Raw genomic sequence first — 15,295 nt, 5'->3', positions numbered from 1 at the left:
AATACATGGGCCTTTTAACAATTTGTTGTTCGACTCGAACTAACTCTATACAAGTAGATAAGCCCAAAACTCCACTAGACAAACATCTAGAAATCTCTCACATTTTTCACATGTGACGTAATTGGGAAGAAAAAAAAACAGTGATTATTTCTTATAACAAGTGGTATATTTCTATTTTACATTTAAAAAGGTGAAATCTTGGATTGAAACTTGGCATTGCATTTTTTTTTTCTTCTTTTTTGAAGAAAAGAAGCAATAATATTTGTATAATGCAGCGTGCATCTCAAACACTTTTATAATTACTCTCATTCACCTTCCTTTTTTGGTTTCCATTATTCTAGTTCTAAAAGTCTTCTAGATGCACAGGACAAAGACCTTTAGAATTTCGTCTAGCCAGCTGGATTTCAAACAATGATCCAAATATGAAAGAAATTTATTCGTCAAAAGAATTGATTGTAACAAATTCTGTCAGAATGGGAACCACATCCTACCCTACTTGAGATAGAGAAAGAGAGCGAGAAAGTCCATTAAGATCATAGTTTCCAAGAAAGAAATGAAGCACAGTCTTTCAAAAAACTGAGGCGCTTTCTATGAAAGAACAAAAACATTCTGGCCATCATCATCATCATCATCATGAGGCAGAAAAAAGACAACTTGATTATCATGATGCGTGAACAGTGGCATGATTTTCTATATGCTAGGTAGGATGAGAATAAAATGTTAGGCACTATTGAATGCCAAGAATGGTCGGAAAGGGAGGCACTATTGAATGCTAAGAATGGTCGGAAAGAGATATATACTTTACGGCTTGTTAGTCCGTGTCGGATCAAATCCAAAAAAGAAAAAGAGTGGCTACCAATTAACCACTGTTTTACATACATAGAAATTGTAAATCCCTCGTGCAAATTTCCATTTGTTTGGCCGCCAGATTTTGAGTAAACTTTTAAAGTAGAACTGTTTTTCCTTGTCTCATTTGCCATGCACCCAATAACCAGTTTTTTGCTAGTATGTCATAATCCCGAGTTAAGGTTCACTACTAGCACTTTATGTGTGGTGTCTAGTGTTTTTGGTTCAAATTCACCTCATTTTTCTCCTCATTATGATCATCCAGATTTTTTGCAAGTATATATCTGTTTTAAGATTATCCCAAGTAAATTCTTGTGTTTTGTCAATTAATCTACCTTTTGATTAAACAATAACGAGGGCTACCAATTATTTTTACAATTGAATAAATATGGTAATCTCTGCAATCAAACAAGGTTGTCATCTCTTCTTTAATTAGTTCCTACAAAGTGTGCATGTTTGTTCATGAAAATTAAAATATTCACCTCAAATTCACACTTGTAGCTTAATGTAGGAAAAAAAATCTTTTTCTTGAAGTGGGACCCTCTGGATGAAAATTTTCCATTCCATTTTAATGATAAAGTCCTCCAACAACAACCAAAACGAGAAGAAGGATCTCAGATATTTCCTGTCAATTATTGTAGAGGGGACAGTGTAGGTAAAGTTCCAACTATGGTAATTAATTAAGTGGTCATAGGACCAATAATGCGTGAAACTTAGATTAGGGATAGGATGAAGAGCATCTATAAATTCCATTTGACTAAGATAATCATAATTGTCAATAGTGTTATCTGCATCATCTATGTCATTAAGCAAAGAAGAAAAAGAAAAACGATGAATCATTCAACAAAATATTAAAGAATATCTTTGTCACTTTCACTAAGAATATGAGGATTAGCCAGCCCACCTTAAGTATTGGTTCTTTAAATCATTCTTTATCTCATTCCCTCCAAACGCACACAAAAACATGCCTAATCCAATAAGATATAGAGTAAGTAACAATGAGAATAGCTTTTGAGTTTTGTGTTCACATATACTTTTCTGGCCTACGTGCATGGGAGTGGGGGTCACCCTTTTGAAAATCAAGCAGTCAAATTACTAAAAATATTACAACCCGAGAGACCTGGACATTGGATGACAGTGATGGACCATAACTTACCGTGGAATTAGATACACTATAACGTGTCCACCTACTATGCACCTTTGAAGAAGTTCTAGGGTTTTCCTTCTTTTTCTTGCACATTGAATTTGGAGGGAGTGTAGTGTTGAACACGGCAGCAAAATGACGGATACAAGGGTCCAAAAGTAGGCACCGTCTTTTATTGACGTGAAATTGATTGGAGAAAGTGATGCCATTATGTTCTTTAATAAATTGACACCTTGACTTACTTGTTTTGCTTTGCCATTTTGTGGCTCTTTATCCAATGCCCACAGCTACAAGGTTAAGTAAAAAGGATGCATGTCATAGGTTTAAAGCACATGGGTTGCCATACGTGATACATATGTGAAACCTAATCATTGTGCAAATTAAAAAAAATTGAAAATTCTACTATTTATTTAATTTGCTTAATTAGGGTTTTTTAAATAACTACACAGAATATTATCTTTACAGCCTTTCTTAGGAAAAAGATTTTACTCAAAAAAAAGGAAAAAAGAAAATTCTATATGGTCGATTCGGTTGTTGGGAGGTTAATAAGAATTGCTTACATTATAGGAAATATAGAACTGACCCAACTATGCATTCATAGATGAGAATCTTGGAAATAGAAGGAAAAGGGGAGGTGAGACAATAAAATAAAAGAGATAAAGTGAAAGAAGACAAAATGAGAATTTTTCAGAACGTGTACTTACATGTGTTGTAAATCTATTCTTAAAAAAATAATTAAAAAGATATTGGATAAATAATTGAAAATCTCACCTTTATACTATAAGTTATTAATATTCATGCCAAATTTATGCAATCCATAAACTTTGTTTTTTTATGCAATTTTATTTTATTTTTTAACAAAAAATAAAGACTTGAAACTCAAATATTTATAAATGAGATTGAATTGGGTTGGAGGATTGGATCAGTGTTATGCGGCATGTATTGAATTCCGATTCAACGTTTATAAGGTCAAATTAGGCTATATAAGCAATTACAAGTAATTTTAACTGTAATTTGACTAATACTTTTTGGATAAAACGTAAGTGTGACTAATACTTTTCTTAAGTTATGAAAAATTGTATCAAAACCAACCTAATGGGTGTAATGTGTCTTGTGGACACTACAATGAAACATGTTCTCTAATGAGGAAATTAAAAAATTAAGCTGGCGAGAGTGTGATATCTTAGATTGTGTGTGTTGCATTGGAAATTTGAATTAGTATGTGTTGCGTAGGCATGCATTAAGTCCAACATCAATGTTTATAAGGTAGACTAAGCTTTATATATAACTTGATTGCTATTTTGGGATATAGTGGAATATGGTTGGTACTTTGTCGGGTTGTTATAGAGATAATTATTGGACTTTGATCATCTTAACCCACTAAAGGTATAAAGGAGACAACGTAACACTTGGAAGATTTTAATCTAGTTAATTTTTTTGAAAAAAATTTGGTTCCAAAATATGTTTGGAGCAATCTTGTTTCAATTTACTATGTAGTAATTGAAGAAACTATTCATATATATTTTTAGTCGCATAACATTTTTAATGAGTTATGTAAGTTCTTTTTCACCTTGGCTTACTCCCATACGCCGAAGAATTCTCATTTCTATCATATATAATTAATTATCATTTTAATTTTTTTTTAAACCCTTAAAATATGCAGCTAACATCAATTTATTAACCTTTGTTGAGTTGATTTCTTCATGAAAAGTCCAGATCGTCTAAGCTACTGCATGAAGTCGAAAATTATGTAGTTTTTTTAGCTCAAAATATGATGTAGTATATTTTATAGCAAATTACAAGATATCGTGTTCTGTTTAAGAGTAATTACAAATTACCTCTTTGTCTTTTGGATACCATCACTAAACATCCTGTAATTTAGAATAAACTGATGACATAATGGATTTTTCTCAAATGATGAAACTCTTGTAAAACAAAAAATTTAACTTTAGTTGACTTTCATAATTTATAATCTAATATATATATGGATTGAGTTCAAGTTACACCTGATATAACTCTAAGTAATGTTACACCACCCAATAACTTGTTATTGAATAAATATTTTGAAAATTCAACCGTTAAATTACATATTTTATATGTTCTTAACATGCATGTCAATTTTCGTATCAATCGGATGCTATTTACCATTTGATCGATAAACTCATCTTTTATGCATTATTTTAAACTACAAAAATGTGTATTTTAACAATTGATTGGTGACATGACTATTAATTTTTGATCATCTTAAAATTTTGCAAGTATGAAAAATATACGAAGATAATGTAATCTAACGGTGAATTTATCAATATTCGCATTCAATTAAAAAATGTTGAGTGGTGTAATATTACTTAGAGTTACACTAGGTATAACTTGAACTCAACCCTATATGTGTGTGTGTGTGTGTGTGTAATGCCTTTCAATATATTTAAAATCAAAGTTTTTTTTTTTCACATAAAAAAAAAATCAAAGTTTTTCATTTAGTGCCAACTTCTAATTTTCTCGCATAAATTTTTGAAAGCTTACATTTTTTTATGTTATTGGTTTAATTTTTTATTGAGCTTAAATTCTATAAGGATTCCTATAAAAATTTTATATTTACTTCCTCCATTAAAATTTTGCGTTATCCTTTTTTTTATAAATGATATGATAAAATCCAAAGCTATTAATTGTATAACTAACTAATTATTAAATTCACATTTAAAAGACAAAACAAAGAGAATCTCATATTTTATTGAAGTTCTTCACATATTACATGGGTTAGTGACGAGTTAGGGTTTGGTTTGAATGTAGTGTTTATTGTGTTTAAAGTGTTGTATGAAACACAAACACAACACATTGTCCAAAAATAATTAATCACTTGTCATGATTGTGTTCTATTTCAACGCACTGAATGGAAGTCATGCACCTAGTTCTTTACTAAACCAAATTAAGGAAGGTCTAGTAATTACTCTAACCATGGCGCCTAATTAATTAGGCTAGTAATTAATTAGTAATTGGCCCTATATTTGAATGAGCGACTGAGCAACACCGGCTGTTCATAAGAAAATCTCACGTAACCTTTTTTTTCCTTTCCTAGATAGTAATTAAGAAACGGTCTGTTTCTTTAAAAAAAAAAAAAAAAACAGTCTAAGCAAAGAACTACTCTAAGTAGCAATTCGATTACTTGTAATACAAGTAATCTTAAAGCAATAGTTAATAATCCATTTAAAAAAAATTATGAGAAAAGAAAAAAAAAGTAATTAATGTTTTGACAGCTTTTTCTATTTCTCATAAAAGTGGTGTCAAAACTTTTTTTAAATAGATTGTTAATCAGTGTCTTAAGAGCACCCGTTAGCATAACTCTATAAGGTATTATAGAATGTTCAATATTCTTAAAAATAAAATAAAAATAAAAGAAAAGAAGAAGAAGAATGTTCAAAATTCTGACCTCATAAAAGGAAGATAATAGTAATAATAAAAATAAATGAGAAAGAATGTTATAAAAAGTCCTTTATTGTTTTCAAAAGGTCTATGGTCTTAGACTCAACATTGTGTGGTTGCTGCTGCGTTCATATTTAAGGTAGTTGTATCCATATTATCTTGTAATATGAGCTTTTTGATTTCTCATCAACTCCGGAAAATGAAAAATTCAGACAGAATCGGATCAGTAAGGCAATACAACAAATCTGAACTTCCTCGATTGAGGTGGACCACCGAGCTTCATGATCTCTTCGTTGAAGCTGTTGAGCACTTGGGTGGCAAAGACAGTAAGTTTTTATGGGGGGTTCAATTCTGGTTTAGCTAGTTTTATTTATGTCTGCAGAATATTATGCTGATTCATGTTGCAAACAAAGTGCAAAAAGATTTAAGCAAAGCTTTTTGAAATAACCAGTCTGTTTTTTATGATGCCCTAAATTTGGGTTTTGTTGGCATATGTATACATTATTCCAGACAAAGAAAGGAATAAAACCCATCAATATTGATGTATTGATATCCCTTGATATTGTTCTCTGACGAAGACTTTATTGATATTCTTGGTTTTGCAGAAGCAACCCCAAAACGCATTCTACAGATGATGAATGTCAAAGGATTGACGATCTCTCACGTCAAAAGCCATCTTCAGGTATAAAATTTTCAAATTCCATTGAGTAGTAGCATGTATATTTGTGGCTACAAAACATTGGAGAAGCTTAAACAGATCATATTCTCTCTCTTTGATAAACAAAATTCTATCTCATGAATTAGGCCTGACATGAAACTTTCTTGTCTGATAATAGTTAGTCCTTGGTAAGTTTGGCAACAACACTAATGATTCGGATTATCATAAAATTTCTCTCATTTTAACAGACTTTAAGCAAAAGAATTCTAAAATAGCACGAATTAAAGCAATGATATTCTACCTTTCATTGATGAACTTCAATTAGTTTCCATTACAACTTTACAAGAAGAAATATTCATCTTATTCAATCTTTGTGTGCTGACACCTTTTTATCATTTTTCATCCTAATTTTCTTTAAATTTTATGTGTCTCCCAAATGACAAATAGATGTGGCCTTAATGACAATGAATGTGATTTCCACCTTGGAAATTGGCAGATCTCTGCCCACCTGTCACTATAAAGCACTCTCTAATGAGCTGAAATCCTATTACTTGAAAAATGACTAGCCTGATAGGTCTCTATTATTAAAAGACTAGCCATTAATTAGGCCAAGACTTTTTATACATATCATGCAGCATTAAAATATAGAGCTGGGTTAGGTATGCTCTGTGAAAAGAAAGCTTAAAAAGTAAGGGCGGTACTAAGTTAAGCTGCAAAAGCAAAACCCAATAGGCCATAATTCCACTTGCTTGGGCTGGTGGTTTAGTCCCTAACCAAGTTTTATTAACATACTTTTCTTCTTCATTATTAGCAATCACCAAGGTTTGAATCCTTACTCTCAGTGAATTTACATGTTTCCTTCTTTTCTTTTCCTTTTTGTTGCATATCATTGTTTATATTCTACAATGACATGTGCTGACTCATTGAATCCAACTTTTAGCCGTAAATATGATTATAGGCTATCATATGGATTGGGGGTAAGATCATGAAATAAGAAATCCAAGATGAAAGTCTAAACATGTGCATGGATTTTCACTTAAATTCAAAAAAAAAAAAATTAATCATACTCTACAAAGGATAATAGGACAGTATTTTGTATTAAGTGAAAAATCACCAATAATAATTGATGTGCTCGCATAGGTTTATAATGTTTTCTTAAATAAAAAACAAGAATGTTACCCTTATTTTGAGTGGTAGATACAATAGGATTTGAATCTATGATGTTTGTTTTTGGATGATTACTTTTTATCATTGAGCTAAAACATTAATTAAGTTCTTTTTTGTATAAACGGTATCGGAAGCCTAGTCCTTTATATAACGAGAAGAGATTTTATAAATTGCGCTAATTAAAACTCACAATAATAATATTAATCTTCAACAAATCAAACAAAATTTAAAGGATAAAAGTATATATATCATAAAATATAAATATTTTTGTAACTATAAAACATTATAACAATAGCATCAACACAAATTTTAATTTTTAAAATATAATTCAATTAAATAGAAAGTTAATTAATCGTTCAACTCTTGTATTGTCTTCATTTCTCTTATGTGTTTTTGATATGCCAAATATATATATAGTGAAGAGAGTTTCTCATCTTGGTGATTGATTCAATAGACAATAACAATTTGAGTTAATAGAAAAGTCTAATATGTAAGATGTCAATTAAAGTTAGGGATTTAACTAAGAGAAGTGATGGATTTGTTACAAAATGTCTTAGAGAAGTTTCTTTCATTTTAAAAGTTAGCTCAAGTGTTCAAACAATTGGCTAAAATAAATTTATGGGGGTGTGTTTGTTACGTTGGAATTTGTTATAGAAATTGTTAATTGCAGAGGATTTGTAAAAATGATTTCGTTTGTTTGATAAAATTTCCGATAATAATTACAATTCCCATGTATTGCAAGTTTTAACTCTGTCATTTTAGGTTAAGAAATATCAAATCTTGCATGTCTTGTAGATGTGATAAATACTAATGTGACACTTAAAATTCACCTTTCAAATTTTCTATTTCTTAAACATATATGTAGCTAGTTTTAAAACAATTTTTTAACCCCTTTTAGAAGTTTATATATGTTCAAGGGTGCTTTTATCAATTAAAAAAATTATCAATGATGATCAAATTATTAAAACTATAGTGAATAAACAATTGTGCTTATTATTGTTTAATGTAGTTACAATTTATTGTCATAAAATAGTGTTTTTACAATACAGTAGACGTTTTATATTTCAAATATATCTAAACAACAAAAATGTAAACTTCCACAAATTACACCTCTCAAAACTAAAAATTCTCAATATCCAAAATAATTGTCAATAAGCCTTGTTAGAATTTGGTATTGCACGCAAAAATTGTAAGCTGATCATGGTAGAACTGTACATGCAAGTGTTTTGGCCTTATAAACTCTCACGGTTTGTGTTGGAGTTTTAATTTCTTTCTCTATATACATATAAAGAGATAATTAAATGGCATGTCAAGAGCTTTAAAGTTCTATGACATTGTTAGGAGAACTATAATTCTAATCCTCCTCTCACATTATTGTAACTATATATAAAATAAAGAGGGATTAGATATCTTTCATGGGTTATAATTCTATTATTAGATAGTCCATACATAAATCGATCCTTGCATTTTGGTATATTTCTTTCTTTATTGAATTACATTACCCGATAATGCATGTTGATATTCAATAATATATATATTCATATATTTTTTTCAATAAATTCTCTACCATTAGATGTATAGAAGCATGAAGGATCGTAGTAACATCAGTTTAGTGGTTCCAACGAAGCACTACTTACGTGAAAGAACGGCACATTCTAAAGATCTCAGAACCTGGTCTGTTTGCTCTCCTCAGAGGTAATTTGCGTTGACCATACTTTTGTTTTAGCAATTATTTTAGCCGCAACTCTCGGCCACAGAGCTGGAATAGCTGTTCATATTCACATGCAATTATTTTGTCTCTATGTTTTTATTCTTCTTTGGCAAAGGATCTGAGGAAACAATTTCTTTCGAGGGTTTCATGGCAATGAGTACGCACAACATCCTTGCATTAAAATAATACCGGTGTCAACACGTTTGAAAACTCAGGAATTCCTTTCCTTTTTCTTTTTTTATTTCATACTAAGCAAATTTGGGATATTAAGATTATTATTTTTTAGTGAGCATTATTTTGGAATATGTGTTTTGACTCCGTTGATCTTTTTATAACTCTAGTAGTTACAATAATTGGTCAGGGAATTTAAATATTAGTTCTTCTCATAAAAAAACATATAATATCTCTAAGCTACTTGACTTAATCTACATATGATGACACATAAATGGTTGTATATATAAATCAAAACTTCAAGTGGTAGAATGTTGTCAAGAAACTTATAACTCAATTGGTTAAAATTTTTTGATATTTGTAATTTAAGGTTTAAATTTCTCATTCTCCCTATATTAAATTACAAAATAGAAAATTCTGGAGTGTCAAAATATATAGTAGGGAGTTTTTTGACAATTCCCAAAGCTCGATAAATAGTAGTGCTACTCACCTTTTTTTTTTTCCTTTTTTTTTTTTTTTTTTTTTTTTTTCTTCTTTTTGGGGTGTGTTTTTATCCCTATAAAGTTTTCTAGGCTCCAGACAGTATAAGATAGGGTTTTGTTTTTATTGGAGATTATAAGATGGGGTTTCTGAAATGCATGTCAATCAACAAATAACGATAAAATTCAAAAAAACACGTGTTTTTGAAAATGATTGATATGTACAAGTACAACTAGATCATTAATTTGGCAGTAATTTGGGGAAACAAAATAGGCACTTACAGTTGCTTCTGACCTTCTTTAACTAGCATATACAGAAGTATATATGGTAGCCAAACACACAGTGGCTTAATAACATTCAACCGGTGCATTTGGAATATATTTAAATTTATGGCTTTTAGTCAACTCACAAGTTATTTTATTAACTTGGAGTTGATCTTTAGTATTTTATGATATATATATGATTTTTATTTGTAGCAGATATGTTATAATGCAGAAAAAAATAGTTTTTTTTTTTTTCTCCATGATGTGTTGATTATTTCTCTCCTATATACGAAAGGGTTATGATAAATAATGCATATATCTATGGAGTTTTGACCTCTTCCATAGGCTGCAAAAGATAGTAACATACTACCTAGATAGAGAATTTTAATTTATTTTAATGTCCTGTCAAAATGGAGGCATTTTAAATAAATCCCACCTGTTACTTTGTCCATTTCCTCAGTCAATACTTGACTAAACCTTGATCTATTAGAATTGGTAAAGAGACTTTTCGAGAGAGAGAGAGAGATCAGGAAAAGACAGCTTACAGATAATGCACTCATTAGGAAAAACAACCCCATTCTTATTAAATTATATCTTCTTCTTCTTTTTTCTCAATATTCTACAGACCATTGGGGGATGAGTTAAGAAAAGGGGAATATGACAGCAGGGATTTTGGACATGAAATCTTTTCTGAAGACAGCAACAGGCTTCTACAAACAATCGAAGAAACTAGCAATCAGCATCAGGTATACTCTAAACCTTTGGATGACATAAACGCGTGGCATGCGCACACACATGCATGCACACAATATGAGAGAGAGAGAGAGAGAGAGAGAGAGAGAGAGCAATGACTGTAGAAGAGAAATGTGATTCCACTCACTGAAGAATCATTTGATAATTAATACAGAAAATTAATGACATTAAATTTTATAAGATACGGTGCTAGAACCTTCAAGGATGACCATGGTTTTAGTTTGATTAAATTGCATATTTAGTCGTCTTTGTTTCAAAATCGTTATTATATTTTAAAATGTTTCAAAATTGCTTTACCATCATTTGACGGTGTAAAACACTAACATATCAAACAAAATTATTGAAACCAACGTCACTTTAATGATGTAGCATGAGTTTTATTTGCTACCTTAGTATTTTTTTATTATAAGAACCCACTGATTCTTATAGAATTGAGATAGCTTGAGTGATTCTTCAAGAAAACTATGCTTCCTAAAGAGTCAGAATACAAAGAGAGATTAAGAGAGTATTTACATAGTATTTTTCAAGATGATTTTTTACAAGTGATCCTACATTCTTAGAGCTCTATCTAATCCCCTAAATCTGTTATACAATCAGTTATGAATAGTTTTTTTTTTATGAATAGTTAAATCTAACTAACTTAACTAATTACTATTGCCACATCAATTACAATTAACTACCACTGCCACATAAGAAATTACCCTTACTAACTTCCAAATTAGACAAGCTTTGACAGCACAAGACTGTGCACAAGAGCAGCTTGATTCACAGTAGAGCTGACCCTATCATTTTTCATCCATTAGAAAACAATGAAGACATTTTCGGAAAAATTTTAAAAGTATAAAAATTAAAGACATTTTTGGAACAATTTTAAAAGTATAAAAATTAAAGTGAAACATTTCACAATATAAAGAAGATTTAAAAACAAATATCAAAAGTTGAAAAAGAAATATACAATTAACTTTTTCGTTTCTAATCCCATATCAATATGTTTATAAGTGTTTAAGCGACTTTGGAGTTAAAAAACTGTTTTTGGAGGTGGCCTTGCTACTAAAACTCTAATCAGACAGCATAAACTTTTTTTTAATGGAACAAACCTCATAAACTTAATTCTATCATTTACCTAACAAAAATTAAAATTTTAAAAAAATTGTAAAAAATTTCATGAAAAGAAAATGAAGAACAAAAGGTTGTCCTGTGTCAAGGATCTCATAATAAAGCAGATTCAATGGGATTAATTAATTTGATTTGTTCATTTTTCTTCTTTCTTAGGTACAATTGTTTCAAAGTCTCAGTTCCTTTTAGTTACAATATTATATTTCTACACTTTAAATAAAATAAATTGTTATGCTTCAGATTGATTGGATATTGATTAAGTGTGTGTTGTGTAGGTATGTAATAAGCCCCATATCAAACATATAATGGTTTGATTTAAGCTTTATTAACAATTACAAAGAACCTCAATTGTTACATGTATAACTAGTGTTTTTTCTTGCTCATTGTGACTAGACTAATCATTTTAAGATATAGCCCATTTAGTCGTGACATAAACTAAATATGTTAAAACAAGTAAGTTCATCTAATCATAGAAAATTAAGAACATGATCCGTTGTATATGTTCATGCATGCTATGCCAAGTTATGAGCTTCACTAGTTAAAACAAATAAGTTCATCTTGTATGTGTACATGCATGCTAAGTTCATTTTGTATATGTACATGCATGCTATGCCACGTTATGAGCTTCATTGCTTGCTTTCATATGGAGTAATTAATATTATCATGCATGCATATTATCTTTGCAGGATATAAATACATGCTTACTTTGTAGCATGTCCAATGAAACCAGTGGACGTGATGAAATTTGTGAGCTCTCACTATCCTCGGCTCCTCCAGCGATGCATAGTGTAGAAGAGAGAGAGTTCTGGCCTTTAACTGATTATAACATTCCTGATTCTAGTTCCTTAAATGAATTCATAAACATTCCCCACTTCCACTCTCTTGGGAGCAGTAGCATAAACTTGGATCTAACCATCTAAAGTATCTATCAAGATTAGATATACACTTCTTTGTTTGTATTTATCCTCTCAGTATGTTAATACGAATTAGACTGTTAGTAGAAAACTAATTAAAATATGACATAAATGAGGAATTGAAGTTTTTATATGGGTATGAATCTAAACTATATATATGTGGATGTTAGCTAATCTGAGTAGAGAATTTATAATAAACTACTAGTCATAAAGGTTCTCCAATCTGCTCGAATACCCACCAGATTCCTAGAAATCTCAACAAACAACTTCACTAAGGTTTACTGTATAGGGACATTAATAAATTCATTTGATAGTAGACAATATTGTCATATGACATTAGGAAATTATAGGGGATCACACCCTCAAAGTTTTGCATAAATGCCAGCTCCACTGATATTTGTGATAATTCTAAGTGTCGGACCGTAAGCTGTGTCATTCCACCGCAAACCAATTGATAATGAGAAAAACACACTCAAATCTTTTATGAGTTTCGACATCACACCACGCGAGCCTGTTTTTAGTGTGGTTGTAGGGAGTCAAATTGTGGACCCCCAACACTAAGAGATACATATTGAAATGTTTATTTTATCCTTAATTCGTTCTTGATTAAGCGATATAATTAATGTTCTTAATTTTTAGGTATATATATATATATATCAGGTGACTCGAGTTTTTTTGGGTAAATATCGGGTGACTCGAGTAAAATAGAGATTTAGTTGAGAAATCAATAAACTAAAAAAAAATCAAGAACGTTATAGCTTAACTAAGGGTGCTTTAGTCCACAAAAATAAGGTAACTAGAGAGCAAAATATTTCATCATGTCAATTATGCTCATAACAAAGCTCAAGAGGGAGGTTGTTATTTCTACAAAACTTTAGGGGTCATTCTCATTTCATTTCCTTATATATAATAAATAAATAAAAATTGAAGGCATGTCATAAGAACAATAACTCTAATCTCACACTAGAAAAGGGGAAAATATGGCTTTGATAACATGTTAGAAATTAACATGGGTAAAGAAAGAAGAGATGAAATAATTGGGAAAAAAATTGAAAATTTTAATGTGACTAAATATTTACCATTGACTATAGTTTTACAATGCATGCATTGAAGGGTTTATATTTAATAAATAGTATATCATGACAAATACAATAACTGCAAAACCACTATAGTATATGATATTATAGAAAGCCAAGGTGTTCCACGTACGACACAATGCAATAGTAATGTTATTCTCATATTAATATACTAATAAGGTTTGTAATAAAAAACTAAACGAAGGTATTAGTTTTCAAAAAATGAATGGTGTTAAAGGCCTTGTAGCTGAATTGACACCTCCCCATGTACAAAATGCTTGGGGGGAAAGAGTTCAAACTGTGGGGTTAGCAGCATGTTGTAATTATTTCTCAAAAAAAAAATGAAATGGAATATTATAGCAGGTGATATATTGAACAAGTTTAAAGACTTCCACTTGATTCCAAGAAAAGAGAATGAAGTTGAAAAAAAGCCCATTTGTCATTGTAAATTCTATAGATCATATCACATCTATGAAAATTGAGGTTAATTAGTTTGTGTTCAAATGAAAATTTCACCACAGCCAACTCTACGCAATCCACCACAAGTCTTGAAACACTTGGATAAGTGTAAAGTGTAAAGGGTAAGCTCGAAAATTAAACCAAACAAAAAAATCGCAAAAATTCGCACATGGAGATTGAGATTAGAAAAACAAAGTAGGAAAAAAAAAAGCGTACCAATGGCAAGGCGATTGCAGGACAAAAACTCCGGCACCGGAGAGAAGGCTGTCACGGCAATTCAAGATTCTGGTTCCACAGTCCATCATCTTCCTCTCTCTGAACCTGACTTTTTCTTTCCCTCCCAACTAAGCTAATTCACCTTTGTAATTTTTGTGTGCTTCCCACGTGATTTAAACATTAGTTTTTTAACACCAAACTAACATATGTATTAATTTGGCAGGCGTGAATAGTTTAAAGAGTAAATGTTAGGGACATATTTGATGTAATTGGCTAATCATTTGACAAAACACACTTTACTTGTAATTAGGTAGATTTAAGATGGTTGAAGACTTCAAGAAACATGTTGTTCAAGTCAAGTGTTAAAACCATGCAAATCTGTTCAAGAAACAAGTGAAGAAGTGTTATTCATTAAAGCTCGACAGATATCTCGACAAAAGCCTATCTATCGAGATTTAATGTTGAAGCTCAACACAAGCTGTATCTGTCGAGAATTACGAAATCAGAATTTCCATATCTGATTACACGCATATCCTTGATGTTGGGAAATTTAAACCCTGGTTGATAGAATTAACAAGTTTTAAACCCAAATTTTTAATTAGATTTATCATGATTAAACCTTGTTAAAACAAACACACATCAATATCATGTCAATATCAGGAGAATAGTAAATAAGACAAAATATGATGACCCAGGAAAACCAATGTAACAAACTAGTTTCACAGTAAAAAACCTGAGGGGGGAAACCTTCCCAAAAAGCAATCAACTATAATAAAGAGAAGTTTCAGATTTAGTACAAAACTTTTGTCCTTAGACTCTACAATTCCCGTAGATGAACTTATAATAGAAATCTTCTACCGCTTCAAAACCTCTGAACTCTTCAATATATAAATGCCACCTT

At 30.6% G+C, this 15,295-nt stretch overlaps 1 protein-coding gene across 1 annotated transcript; it reads left to right on the top strand.

Annotated features, from left to right (window-relative positions):
• Positions 1 to 5,451: 5,451 nt before the first annotated feature.
• On the top strand, positions 5,452 to 12,782 carry LOC142638365 (uncharacterized). The gene is made up of 5 exons (XM_075812387.1): positions 5,452 to 5,736; positions 6,016 to 6,092; positions 8,809 to 8,930; positions 10,486 to 10,606; positions 12,416 to 12,782. Exons 1-5 carry the CDS (start codon positions 5,577 to 5,579, stop codon positions 12,647 to 12,649), a joined length of 714 nt encoding a protein of 237 aa, XP_075668502.1. The 5' UTR covers positions 5,452 to 5,576; the 3' UTR covers positions 12,650 to 12,782.
• Positions 12,783 to 15,295: the final 2,513 nt, after the last annotated feature.

This window comes from Castanea sativa, chromosome 6 (assembly GCF_040712315.1).
Source record: "Castanea sativa cultivar Marrone di Chiusa Pesio chromosome 6, ASM4071231v1".
Taxonomy (NCBI): domain Eukaryota; kingdom Viridiplantae; phylum Streptophyta; class Magnoliopsida; order Fagales; family Fagaceae; genus Castanea; species Castanea sativa.
This window is presented reverse-complemented; position numbering and strand designations above follow the sequence as displayed.